The 14,728-nt window shown below is 37.1% G+C and overlaps 1 protein-coding gene across 1 annotated transcript in view; it reads left to right on the top strand.

Annotated features, from left to right (window-relative positions):
* The window catches only part of LOC131667519 (nidogen), a 425,923-nt gene that overhangs the window by 161,738 nt on the left and 249,457 nt on the right, over positions 1-14,728 (top strand). Inside the window, exons 5-8 of the mRNA XM_058940985.1 lie at positions 3,001-3,150; positions 3,457-3,690; positions 3,760-4,285; positions 4,371-4,537. Coding sequence (XP_058796968.1) covers positions 3,001-3,150; positions 3,457-3,690; positions 3,760-4,285; positions 4,371-4,537 — 1,077 coding nt within the window. The remainder of the gene's footprint in view (positions 1-3,000; positions 3,151-3,456; positions 3,691-3,759; positions 4,286-4,370; positions 4,538-14,728) is intronic.

The raw sequence follows: 14,728 nt of genomic DNA, 5'->3' as shown, positions 1-14,728 counted from the left end.
AGTTCAGTAGGTTGAGAAGGTGTGTGCAATTAATAAATAATAAGACTGAGGTTTAGTGTAACACAATCGTAGCTTTAATCGAATAATGAAAGTGAATCGTACTTATCCGGTATAAAAAACCCTCGTCACATGTTAGGGTAAAACCATCGAAATACAAACTAAATTAAACAATTAATAAAATATAAAATATTAACAAGGTTAGATCAAACGAATATGGCAGATAGGAGACTTACAATCCAGATATACTTTACGATACGCGAAGCTCGCAGAGTCTAAAAAAGTCACACGCCTGAATGGTTATTCAGGTTGTTTATTTCTTACCAGTGCTCGCCCACGCTACAGATTTAGAAGATGAACGTGCCGCCCCACACACACACGCTGGTACACCACAGTCTCGATGTCTTGGGCACACAATCACACTGCGGTGGCATCTAGGTTGCCGATCTGATGGGCGGAGGGTAGAATCTTAGTAACGTGAAGACGTTGCCAGTTAATGCAGTTAGCCCTTTGAAGTGACGGCACTGATAATGCTGAGGTCACACACTTACACATGCTCGGGCACACACTTTCATTGAAGTTAAGCACAGAATCCCTTATCTAGTTGATGCGCAACGAAGCGCTCGCATACACACACATATATACACGTGACATGTTGACGGGATTAGTGCAATGTGATGTACTAGGTATACGCGCAGCGCGTAACTTTGCGAGAGCGACCGAGAGAAACAATGTGAAGCAAAGATGGTCGAACTACTTAGAATATTTCGACCGTAGCTGTCAATTTCCCAGACGGAATTAACTCGCGATACTTTGATATGGCAAGGATGAAGCTAAAAATAAATTCCCCACTCTTCAAGCTCATCACCCGGACCAGCCATAACTTAGCGGCCAGGGAGAGCGAAAAACTCAAGCTGTATTAGCCACCCGCTGGTGGTCGGCAGCTGATTCCTTTCCTATATTACTCCTGCCTTCCAATTTAACGCATTTGTCATCAAGCAGTCTGGGTCTCTCCAGACGTGCCGAGACTCAAGATTACCCAGAGAACGAATATGTGTTTGCTACCTTCGTATTTTGAGAAAGAAGAAAAACCATAACGCGCAGCAACTCGCGGCATTTAGCCAGGCAATGCACAAATGTACGACAGTCGCCCTTTCACGTATAAGCATCGCAAACTCTCTCTTGGTACGCATATTCTTGATAACCGCTACGAAGACTAGCAATCATCCTGGGATTCACTATCACTATCACTGCGACTCATTGACTGTCAATGCATTGCTAGACACTTTCTACGTTCTCGAAGTTCTCGAAGTTCTCGAAGCTCGAAGCTTACGCATGCATTTTGCATAACTCTCTCTTTCTCCTATATTTGGAACGCAAATACGAATAGTATCATATTCTCGAATTCTGAAGTTAAGTATAATGTGAACTACTTGATTTTGTTTCTTATCACTTAAAGAATTAATAATCACTTCGGTATTTTAAACGTGTTTTGAACTTTCAGTTGAACACATATGCCTTTTTCCTTAACATAATTCTACTAAATACTTTTTACAAATTTTCAATACGTTTTTGTCGATCTCACTACTTTATTTTTCTCACTTATTTTTTACGTAACCTATTGTGAAGTGCCAAATAAGCCTTTGTTTTTATCAATGATACTGTTGCCAACTGTTCATGACTTTTGCTTTTTAATACTTTAGTGTATTTTATGGAATTTGATGTTATACATACGTACCGATTACAGTTTTTTACATTATTTGAATTTCATGTATCAGCACATAATTTGATGTCTTCATAATTCGATATGATATAATTTTCATCTAGTATTCTGATTTATATTTTAGCCACTTTTATTCTTTTTCGTTGAAGATTTATAATGAGTTAGAACTAATCGACTAGTACCATAAATACTTATTCGAAATTTTAAATAAGACAAGTCGAAATTAGGATAGCTCTCTTGAATTATTTTAAGCAAATTTAAATTTATACAAAAACTGTCTAATTTCTTTTTATTAAGGATGATTTTTTGCCTACAAGGAGCACATACCTTCTTTCGATTTTGTGTATTATCACACTTGTTTGTAAGCATTATACTTCAAAAATTCTATATTTCAAAACAGTTTCCTGTTGTCTATCCTAGTTTAGATTAATTTTTGAAAAGTAGACAAAAGAAAAATTGAAATCTATATTTAGCAAGGGGGAATTGTATTTGAATATTTACTTTAATAATATTTTGTATTTTGTAAATCTTGTAATGATTCTTATAAAATTCAATTTTTTTGTTATCTTTGAGTTTTGTACTTTCGGACATTTATTCATTTTAGAAATAGATAATAAAATTTATTTTTTACTCTAAAATTAAGTACAATTTATTAGCATTTTACAATAACTGAAAAATCTGTGGAATTATAGTTTCCCCGATTGTATTTCATATAAGAATTTCTATTTAGAAAACAAAATTGATCTTGAAATGACATTGAAGATGACTCCAAGGCCACGGTTAAGGTCAACATAATATATCCCCTTCATATTCTAGCAACTTTAGTCTTAAATATTTCTTGGTAAACCTTAACCTTACCCGGATATTTACGTGAAAAGATTAAGAAATGAATAATACTCTGACCCTCCCGTTTTTTTCAAATCTGGGATTAAAAATAGAGTTTCTTATTTAAAAAAGCAAAACTAATTTTGAGGTAAGCTGGAAGATGACCCTCAAGGTCATAGGAAAGGTAACCAAAACATATCCTCCTTAGATTCCAAAAATTTTAGTATAAAAAATTTTTTAACAAACTTTACCAAAGCGGAGAAATCTGGGCGTGTATGTATGTGTGTATAACTTATAGTACTTTCTACGGTTTTCTATTATTATATAAGAAAATGATGTTAAATACAATAATTGGACTAAGTACTGAGGGTTTCTTAATTTATGAATTTTCTATAGTGTATGATTCGTATATGCTATTTCACTATCATTTTACTGACAAAATCGGTGGCTTCCAGATAATCAAGTCAAAAATCAATCGCAAACCTGCAAAACGGGTGGCTCCACCTACTGTCACAGTAAAGCCTCATGTGTCGACTATGAAAAGGGCTTTTGCTGTGCTTGCAAGCCAGGTTATTTCGGAAATGGTCGATCCTGTCAGCCGGACGGTATGTTTTTTCACTAAGACTTACATCGTATCAATTGGATAAATATATAAGAATTTTTGGTATATTATTTTGTGATTAACGAATAACATTGCTCAACTTTTGAACAAAAAGCTCTCTAATGATGCAAGGTGACATTTTTTAGGATATTATGTTAATAAAGCGAATGGTTTTATGCACTGAGTTTAACTGGATTGCTGAATTATCAAAAATTTTCAAATCATACGAAAAAGTAACCTCGCGATCGGTATAAGTTTAAAGGTTTTTAGCCATAGTTTGATTGAGATTATATTGAGAATAATTTGGCAGATATACCATTACGGGCGATCGGCAAGATATCAGGCAAAATAAATGACGTCGAGTTTATGGATAGAGATCTACAGTGTTACGTGCAGACGAAGGATGGCAGGACGTACATGGCGCTGGCGCGTATACCGGAGAGCATCGGTACGCGATTCCAACTGCTGAACCCCATGAGCGGCGTGATCGGCTGGCTGTTTGCCAAAAGCAGTGGCGACTTGAAGAACGGCTACAAGCTGACCGGTAAGGTTCACGAAGCGTAAAAGAAGTTGGGGTTGAGCGACGATCGAGCGCGTTAACGGGTCATTACAGGAGGCGTGTTTAATCACACCATGGAGCTGATATTCAAGTCGACGGGTGATAAGCTGACGATTCGTAACAAATACTTGGGGCTGGATGTATTTGGCCAGCTAAAGCTCGAGTCCGAGATAATGGGTTACCTTCCATGGGTGGAGGAGGGCGCACGCGTCGACTACGGCGACTACGAGCAGCTGCTGACACGTGCCCAGCCCGGCGTAATCCGCTCTAACACAGAGCGTAGCTACAGTTTTGCTACCTCACCATCTATCAAGTACTCGTTTACCGAGGATCAAACGATCGTCTACGAAGAGTGCAGCTACGCGCCACTATCGGCGGATACTGAAGTCACCAGCAAGCTCAAGTTCTCGCGGGGTATTACAACCTATGAAAGTCGTGAGAACATCGTGCGCTTCGCCGTCAATTCCAAGATTGTGCCTCTCGAGGAGCAGGATCCGTGTATTCAGGGCCGAGCCACTTGTGGTTATCATAGTTCTTGCATCATTGACGTCAACACTTTCAGATGTGTCTGCGATCCCGGGTATCAATCGTACCAGTCAGCTCCTTATCTGACTCGCTAGCGATACCTCGCCTATACTCTAACGTTTACTAAATTTTACTTTCAGGTATCAAACGCTGTACCATGAAGATGGTTCTTCGAGTTGCGTCGACATCAATGAGTGCACTGTCGGCAATCACGCCTGCTCATCGGATGCACACTGCGTGAATACAGAAGGTAGTCACGTTTGCCAATGTAAACCTGGATTCTCCGGCGATGGACGTACTTGCGACAGTAAGCCCTACTTAAAAATACACAGCTTAATCGATCGGAAAATACCTATAGAAGTGAGATAACTGCATTGCGCTGTACATTCGGTAATTCTGAATCAACCATTTTAGAATATAGAGAAATTTTCCGTATCGAAATATAGCTTCCTGGAATATATTATTATTATATATTATACGGTATCTATTATATAGAATCTTCTAATAATATCTGCTTTTAAATGGAGTTGGACTCTTGAAATCAGTTGTATAGTACCAGAGATTTGCGCAAACATACATAAAAAATTCAAGTCGAATGCAGAACCTTTCCCTTTTATAAGTTTGTAAACATGGGCCCTATCGTGGTATAAATGCGATTCGCTATAAAGTCACCGTTTTAATTAAAGCATATACTTAATTCAATTAACAAAATAAATTATATTATCTTGAATATTAAAACTTCAAAATTAAAATAATGGTAATTTTCTACAGCCTAGATCACTTGAGAGCAATAGAAATTATCAAATTTTAGTCAAGCAATATTGAACGCTTATCTACTCTTCGGAATACGATTTGCTGAACTTAGTATACTCTATTATAACTTATTACAATATAAAGATTCGAACTCTGAAATTATTGCAATGTTATTTTTCGAGATTGAGTAAAAATTTGACTTAAGATGCGTTACTCTACTGTTTTTATTTGAATTTTTAATAATATTCGTTGACAGACAGGCAGCACAATTAGAATGATGAAATTTAAGCTAAAATTTCAAAACAGAGGTTTGAGGCAGAGGAGTCAATTGTTCTTATGCAACAAGCTATAGTTTCAGGCCAAAATATTTAGAAATTGGCAATTCCAGGTTACTACTATTAAGACAAAATTTCTCCATATCAGCGTCACCAGGAATATACGAATTTCCGTAGTAACTTTTATAATTTCATCAGTGAACTTGAGAACGTAGTTTAAGAAAATAAAATTCTCAATCTCAAAGCGCTGTGTGATATTTTAGTAAGTCCCATCATATCTGTTAGTGAAAAAATGTCGCGGAAATATTGCCAACATGCTACTAAGAGATTTTCACACAGGAACACGAATATGTAATTTTTTTTTCTAAACCGATGACGAGTCCGAGAAAATGGAAGATGTTTTCGTTTTCGGCGTTTTCTCTGCAAACAGTAGTATTTACAGGACTATAAAGTAAACCATCTCATAAAGGGTAAGATTTTACATTAAAGATGATATGTTTCACCATCTCGTCGTTGTAAACAATATTTACAACAACGCGAAATAAATACTATGAAAATTTTGAAAGGCGACGCCGTTGTGATTCTTCGCGTGCAGCATGGATTTGAAAGACACAGCTTGCAAACTGGTTTTTTGTCGATATTAGCCGGTAATGGCTAACTATCAACAGCATTCCAAATTATATTCGGAGCATTTTGACGGTGAAGCATTTGAAGTATACGATCTTTAAATTTCAATTAATATTTTTCATAATCTGATAGGTTAAAATTCGCGCGAGGCGAATTTATCCCGTGCGTAGGCCTTTAACAGTCGAGCGGCCTTTGACTCGGACGGCAGTCAGGCTCTCGGGCACCCCGTCCCGTTCGCGCGTCAATAACGAAATCTTCGTAGATTTGATCCGGGCTCCCAATACCGCGATCGTGAGATATTCGATGGGACGTATTCGTATATATTTATCCGTAATCGGTTATATATAAAATAAACAATAACGGGGAAGCATATGGATATACTCAAGCGCGGTTAATAGGAATTATAAAATTTATTTTATAAAGCTCAAGTACATGAATAAATCATCGAGCGAAAATAGAAAGATATATATATATATATATATATATATATATATATATATATATATATATATATATAGACACGTGTATGTATATATATTTATTATACTTTATATATATATATTATTATACTTTATATATATATATATATATAGACACGTGTTCTTCGCCTCGCGTTATCTATTATTCATAAACAAATAGTACTCACTTATTTTCTTAATAAAGTTATTGGCGTTCGGTCCTTTATGTATTATTATTGTTTTTTTTATTTATATGATCTTCCTTCCTTTTGTTTTTAAATGGATTGTATGGTCCGTGAAATGTAAGCGTATATATGTATGTGTCCAATTGATACAGTGGATTAATATATTTCCTTGGTCCTAACGGCGTGAACGATTTGCCTGTATGGTTGCTATCTTTCTTTGGCTTTTATTAACACTCAAGCTCTGATGAAGTAAACCGAAACAAACTTTCAATTAGGTAAAAGAATAATACCGGATAACTCGGACAAATTAAATTGCACTGAATTTATATTTCAATTGGCGAGATAAACTCTGAACTCGGAAATATTGCGGGCTTCTTGCTTCGGCGCTTCGTCCTGACTAACTAAAAAAAGGTGCCGTCGTCGTTTTCACCAGTTCGTTATATATCCTTTGTCCCTCGCACTCCGTCTCTCTCTAGCGCGTACACTTCAGACACTTACGCGTTTCTAATCGGCTCGTATTACTGAGCCAAGCACGCTGACTGCAGCATGCTGTCGCAGCATGCTGCAGCAGTGTGAATCAGCTTCTCCCGCTCATTCCCACCGAGCCGCGCACACAAATACTGCTAGCTATGGTGTTTTATCGCTATAACCTTGGCCTTAGCGCAACACGAACGGGACTCTCGAAGGCGAAATTTTAATCGTAAAATATAACAAATGATACGTCACGTAACATAATCAAATGAACAAAAGTGCTTTTAGACTTTCATTTAATATGTTCAACTCTATTTTATATATGTATAGGCTATAGAGGGTGTCCCATTTTAAAGGAACCACCCCGAAATTTTCTACGGTTGGCATTACACAAAAAAATTGTTCAGACGAAAGTTGTTTGGGACAATGAGGAATATCTTTCCCAGAAATTGGATTAGAAACGGATTCGGAAACAGCGAGAAATTCTACGTTTAGATAAGGTTTTATGTGGAGGTGCGGTTAACCCCCCCTTCCGTGTAAGCTCATGTAGGGGTCAAATTTCTTATTTTCTTCATTTATGCATAGGGATGATCAGGCAAGGGTAAGATTTTAATAACCCAAAAACTCAAATAACCCAATAACCCAATAAACCAACCTCAATAATCCCAATAACCAAATAACCAAGTGATTTTTTTAATAAGAACCCCTATTTTTTATCATGGATTCGGAAAGAGCGGGAAATTCTACGTTCAGGTAAGGTATTATGTTTGGGGTGCGGTCAACCCACCCTCCTATCCTACCGGGGCGAGGGTGAGGGTAATAATAATAATAATAATAATAATAATAATGATAATAATAATAATCTAATACCCAACATAAATAAAAGTTCGATTATCAAGATCGTTTTTTGTTTAATCATTACGTGTGTTCGTGCCACATTTAGTAACGTGAACCAATCTAACCAATGTACATAAAGAGGGAGTGTCCAGTCTATCTAGGCAAGGTGAAAATGCCGAGACGATCAAGACAAGATGTTGGTTACTCAGCTAATGAAGGCAAGGTATTAATTACCAGCTAATTAAGGCAAGGTGGGAATACCCAGCCAATGAAAGCGAGGTATTAATTACCCAACTAATTAAGGAAGGTGGGAATGCCCAGCCAATGAAGGCGAGGTATTGATTACTCAGCCAATTAAGGCAAGGTAGGAATGCCCAGCCAATGAAGGCGAGGTATTGATTACTCAGCGAATTAAGGCAAGGTGGGAATACCTAGCCAATGAAGGCGAGCTATTGATTACCCAGCCAATTAAGGCAAGGTGGGAATGTCCAGACAATGAAGACAAGACGATGACTACAGATAGAGTTATGGTCAAGGTTGTAACACAAACATTTATCTCGTAAAATGTTCAAAAATACCGCCGTTCAAATTTATGCAGTGTTGTTCGACATAAGAAGTTTTCAACTGTGGGCAGCAAAATGTGACGCGGAATAGCTCTACAAGCTTGCATGATGCGTTGCATCATACCTTGCCGTGTTGTTGGTTGTTGTGTATAAGCAATACCTTTCAAATAGCGCCATAAAAAGAAATGTGGACTTGTTAGATCTGGTCATCTTGGACACCACTCAGTAATGTCACTACCAATGCCTATTCATCGTCTTCGGTATCGTTGGTTCAAGAAGTGACGAACTATTAGTGAGCGATGATACGCTGCACCGTCCTGTTGAAGCCATAATCTTGTTTCCAAGTCGACATCTTCCAATAATTCTGGTAAATTATTCTGCAGGAAATTAAGATATGCTGCGCCGTTTACATTTCCATCGAAAAAATAAGGTCCTATCAGATAACCATTTATTATACCGCACAAAACTACGAGGCTCCATCTATGCTGATTATCAACATGACGTACCCAATGAGGGTTCTGGATAGACCAATAATGACTATTATGGCGATTGAGTTGCCCATTACTATGAAATGTAGCTTCGTCCGAAAACATTACGTATCTGAAAAATTCAGGATCTTCACGAATTCTTGCTTCTGCTCAATTACAGAATTCGAGTCTGCAGCGGAGATCATCTGGCATCAAAGTTTAAGTCAAAGTTATGTGGTACGGATGAAATCTATGAAGCCGCAAAATTCTACCGGCTGTTGTTCTTGGGATTCCAGTACATCTCTGAATTTCACGGAAAGAGATATGATGATCCAAATCAACCATTTCCAAAACAACGAGAATTCGTGGTTCATCGTTGTTCTGTCTCATAATGTGACGATTTCTGCGTATTCGTGGTCGAAGCGGCGCGTCGCGTGCCGTCTAACTAATAGGTTAGGAAGGGATGGGAGTGAGCGCCGCTGAGCGTCGCGAGAAAAAATGCGTGCGCGAGTCCAGTCCAGTTTGAGCAGTGAGTGCAGTTTTGGGATAGCTAGAAAGAAGGCCAATTCTACCGGCAACAGCTTTATCTACGACTACAGCCAGCCCCATCTGCAAGGAGAGCCAACAGCGCCTGCAGATACATCGTCTGCAGATACTGGGCCTGCGGCAATGACCAACGTCGCCTGCAGATACTTGGCCAGCAACAACAGCCAGCATCGCTAGCTGTTGTCTACATTCTGACCAGCAGTGACGACCGGTATTTCCTGCAGCAGCACATCGCTTGGAATCCACGACGTTGCGAGGAGCATTGGATAAAAGGTCAAGCCTTCTTTCTTTCTCTCTACACTCTCCCTCTCTCTCTGGTGATGCAACGACCGGTGCGCATTTAGTAAGGTAGCCAGGCATTCACGTACCGGCTATCTAGAGGTTCGCGCTTAGTTTTATTTTGTATTAGTGCTAGTTGCGACCAGCGAATTGTCAAGGTGCTCAAGTGCCGGGCAATTCATCCGGTACAGGTTTTCGTAAAATTTAAGTAAATTTGTAATAGGATAAGTGTGCGATTAGTTATTAGTTAGGATAGACCGAGAAATATTTATTTGTGATTATTCTAAGTTGCTCTTTCGTTCTATTTCTTAGTTAGTTGGTCAATAATTTTATATTATATTATGCGCGCGTATGTTTAGATGTGAATGTTTTTTGGTCATTATAAGCCGTAAGTTTAATCTAAATTTGACACAGTGTAAATTATTTTATGACCTTCCCTCTCTTTTCTCCCTCAATCACCGTGAGCGAAAGTGCCTCACTTACCCCGCAAAAGAATTGGTGATAGCGAGAGAATTTTGTCACACGTTCAATGATTCGGAATCTCACGTAGTTTGGGTACCGAAGCCTCCCTGGGTAATTTTGACGGTAATATCTTGCTGCAACACGATATCGGCTTTGACATGCCCCGAGAGGTAACAGAATGTCAATAATTTCGTTTCTCAAATAATCTGGCATATTTGGCCTTTTTGAATCGCTAGATACTAAGAAATGTCCATGTGAACTATCCTGAGAAGGACTGTTCACGATTCACCTCTTTCATAAATAATACTAAAAAAGTTTTATTTTCCGATTTAGTTGAAACTCTTGTCCGGAATCATGCCAGAAAAGAGAGTAAAAATTATTTGTTTTCCTATAAAATTATTTTCAAAAATTGATTCTACGGGAAAAAACATGAAAGAAACGTATGTAACGTTTTTTTGTCAGATTTCAAACGATTACCTTTCGATAATTTGTTTAAATAACTTTTGATAAATAATTGTAAATGGCAAAATAAAAAAAACGGGTATTTTTTTTTCGATTTACCTACGATTGGCATAGTTAGTTTAGCGCTATCTTGCCCGGTTTGGCAAGGGCCTTAATGGATTAAGATAATGTGGTAGTGACCAGTTTAACTTTCTTTCCAAATCCGAAATAAAAAAATGAGGTGTTTTGAGTAGCCGACTTGGTAGCCAGCCAAGTTAGGCAAACTTGTTAATAATAACGGAAGCTTATTTTCCATTTTTTATCCATTTTTCAAGGCTTTATTCAAGGATTCACTCAAGATTTATTGAAGATTACGTACAATTTTATTTAATTTAATTAACGAAAGCTTATTTTCCATTTTTTAGCTTAGACGCCATGTAAACTTCCTAATTGTTGACATTCTGTTATTTCTCGGGGCGTATTCGTGGTCGACGTCTCTCTCTTCATTTAATGATTCGGATTCTCACGTGGTTTGGGTACCGAAGCCTCCCTGGGTAATTTTGACGGTCAAGGCCGATATCGTGCTGCAGCAAGATATTACCATCTAGTTCTTGGGTTGGGGGAGGGGGGCAAGATATTACCAGCAAATTATTGGGTTATTAAAATTAATCTTACCCTTGCCTGATCATCCCTGTGATGAAGAAAATAATAAATTTGACCCCTACATGACCTTACGCGGAGGAAGGTTAACCGCACCCCACACATAATATCTTATCTGAACGTAGAATTTCTCGCTCTTTCCGAATCCGGGACCAAATTATAGGTTCCTATTCAAAAAATGACTTTGACCTTCAAATGACCTTGGATATAAATCTCCAGGTCAAATCCGATTTCTGGGAAAGGTGTCCCTCATTGTCCCAAATAACTTTTGTCTGAACAATTTATTTGTAGAACACCAACCGTAGAAAATTTCGGGGTGGTTCCTTTAAAATGGTACACCCTGTATACAGGGTGGCCCATTTTAAGTGATCCACTCAGATATCTAGATTGGAGTGAGTTTTATCGAAAAAAGTTTCAGACAAAAGTTACTCAACTTTGAGGGGGCCATGTTTCTATGACCTTGGATTTGACCTTGGAGGTCATGTTCAAGGTCATTTCAAGGTCAACTTTGTTTTTTTAAATAGGAACCCCCATTTTTGACCCCGGATTCGGAAAGAGCGGGAAATTTTACGTCCAAAACGGTATTTTTAAATTTTTTTTCATGGCCTTGAGAAGGTCGATTTAAGGTCAAATGCTTGAAAAACTGCATAAAAGCGTTTTTTTAATTTTTAAGATATCGAAAAATGACCTCTACAAAATTTGTTCAGAACAGAGTGGGCCACCCAATGCACCAAAAACCTTTGACCTTTAACCTCATTTTGAAGGTCATTTCAAGGTCGAAGTGTTTTTTGTAATGAAAATCCCTCTTTTTAACCCCGGATACGCACATAGCGCGAAATCCGACGTTTGGATAAGGTATTGTGTTGAGTTTCGCGCTATGTGCGAATCCGGGGTCAAAAAGAGGGGTTTCCATTACAAAAAACACTTCGACCTTGAAATGACCTTCAAAATGAGGTTAAAGGTCAAAGGTTTTTGGTGCATTGGGTGGCCCACTCTGTTCTGAACAAATTTTGTAGAGGTCATTTTTCGATATCTTAAAAATTAAAAAAACGCTTTTATGCAGTTTTTCAAGCATTTGACCTTAAATCGACCTTCTCTAGGCCATGAAAAAAAATTTAAAAATACCGTTTTGGACGTAAAATTTCCCGCTCTTTCCGAATCCGGGGTCAAAAATGGGGGTTCCTATTTAAAAAAACAAAGTTGACCTTGAAATGACCTTGAACATGACCTCCAAGGTCAAATCCAAGGTCATAGAAACATGGCCCCCTCAAAGTTGAGTAACTTTTGTCTGAAACTTTTTTCGATAAAACTCACTCCAATCTAGATATCTGAGTGGATCACTTAAAATGGGCCACCCTGTATATACACACATACATAGTTATCTATACTAATTAGCCGATTTTCGAATATTGCCAACATATTGAAAATTCATGGGCTCTACGGCATGACATAAGGCTAGAGACGCAGGCTCGGTGGTTTTCAAACACACACACATACACATATATATATATGTATATATATATGGAGCACATGAATTTTCAAAATGTTGGCAATATTCAAAAATCAGCTAATTTGTATGGATGACTATTTTATCCTGCCCTAAGACGTTTAAATGTTGGATAAAACTTGAAGATACCATTCAGAATAATTTTAATTAATTTATTTATCTAGACATACATTTTTATCCATTTACTATAAGCAAAAATATAAAAAATTAAAAAAACAGTGTTTTTCGTAGTTTTATCTAAATCCCAAAAATTCCCTCTTAATACTACTTGAATGGAAAGTTCGTTAAACTATCTTTAATTTAATCTATTTATGAACCTATTTTGGATACCTGCGAGCCGAAAAAATTATCGTTTGAAAAATATACGATATTGTTAAATATTGCTAAATATTGTTGAATATTATTGAATATTGTCAATTTTGAACGAATCATAAAATTTATACGACCTGAATGTTGTTTCTTATTATAGTAGACCTTTAAATTAAGCTTCAGATCAGCTCTTTAGATTCTTCTAGAGCCAAGCAATGAATTATTTTAATGTTAAAAATTTCAAATATGTAAATAATGAATCGTCATTTTCTTAAATTCTGGATTCTTACTCAAAAGTTATGTAAAATTGCTCTCATAGCATCTATAAACTTTCACAGAAAGTCAAAACGAAATTCATAAACCCTACTTTGTCCAATGATGAAGCATTTGTTTGTTGTTTATAACGCTGAAAAGAATTGAAATACATAGACATTTTTAACTATTAGAACTTTATTAATATTTTTTCATTATTAATGTTTTTTTTACCTTTTTTGAATTTTATAAAAAATTTATCTCACTGTTAAGAAAATTGTGACAGTAGATTGCGCATAACGTTTGGAACCTTTCGTCAGTTAATTAAAAAAATTCATCTTATTATTATAAAAATTGTACTTAATTGGTTACGCATAACTTCTAAAAAGTTCCAGCAATGAGTTTATCAAATTTATTTTATTGTTAAAAAAGTTATTTGTTACAAATAAAATGAGAAGAAAATATGATTGATTCAACGGAATTTCTGCTGTTGAAATAGAGTAATCAAATTCTACGTGTTGCAATAAGAACACTTGGCATATCAGTTTTATAGCGGATTTGCTGTTGAATTGATTAGACACGGCTGTTGAATTGACTACACATAGTTCGATTCATTCTATAAATGGATGCTGTTAAATTAAATACGTACATTGAGTTCATTTAACAGAGCTTAACTTGTTGCCGTAACTGTCTACTGTACATAAATCAACATAATGATAAAAATTCTAAATTAAAAAAATTTTCTTTTTCAATCCTCTGTGTACGGATTGCAACGGTAGTCGATTCGATTAATCGATCCGTTCGCGATTCGTATACTCGCGATGTTAGATCGAACGACTAAGAGAGAGAGAGAGAGAGGGAGAGAGAGAGAGAGAGGGAGAGAGAGAGAGAGAGAGAGGGGGGGACGCGCGAGGGCTTAAATATTCAGTTAAGCCTCAGCTGCTTTTGAGAAAGTACCGCCGATTTAGTTTGCACTGTGTTCTGCCATGTCGATAAAAATTGTTTCCTGAATTTTTTGGACTTGTACAAGTGATAGCAAGCAGCATCACAGCAGCAGTATTACAGCAGCAGCAATTAGAGCAGCAGCAACAAAAGCAGCAGATATTTGTGAGCGAAGCAGCGCAGCAGATTGATTCAAGGAGCACCGTTGATTATCTTCAACAATTACGGCTGATCACCGTAATTGCACGGTAGGGTAGGTGCATATCCTTTATATTACGCAACAAAATACGAGCGAGAGTATTTTGTATATCGCGAGCGTTATTTTTGTATTCGCGCCGAGCGTTAGATTTCGCGGCATAGTTCGAATTCTCTCTCTTTCTCTCTCTCTCTCACCGAATTATTATCAATAATTGTAAATCCTATTTCGCGTGCGTTAGTCTTTCGGCCCAATTAATTAAACATCA

This window comes from Phymastichus coffea, unplaced genomic scaffold (assembly GCF_024137745.1).
Source record: "Phymastichus coffea isolate CEN01 unplaced genomic scaffold, Cenicafe_Pcof_1.1 PCOF00067, whole genome shotgun sequence".
Classification (NCBI taxonomy): Eukaryota; Metazoa; Arthropoda; class Insecta; order Hymenoptera; family Eulophidae; genus Phymastichus; species Phymastichus coffea.
The sequence above is the reverse complement of the archived record's forward strand: the minus strand, read 5'-3'. Positions and strand labels throughout refer to the sequence as shown.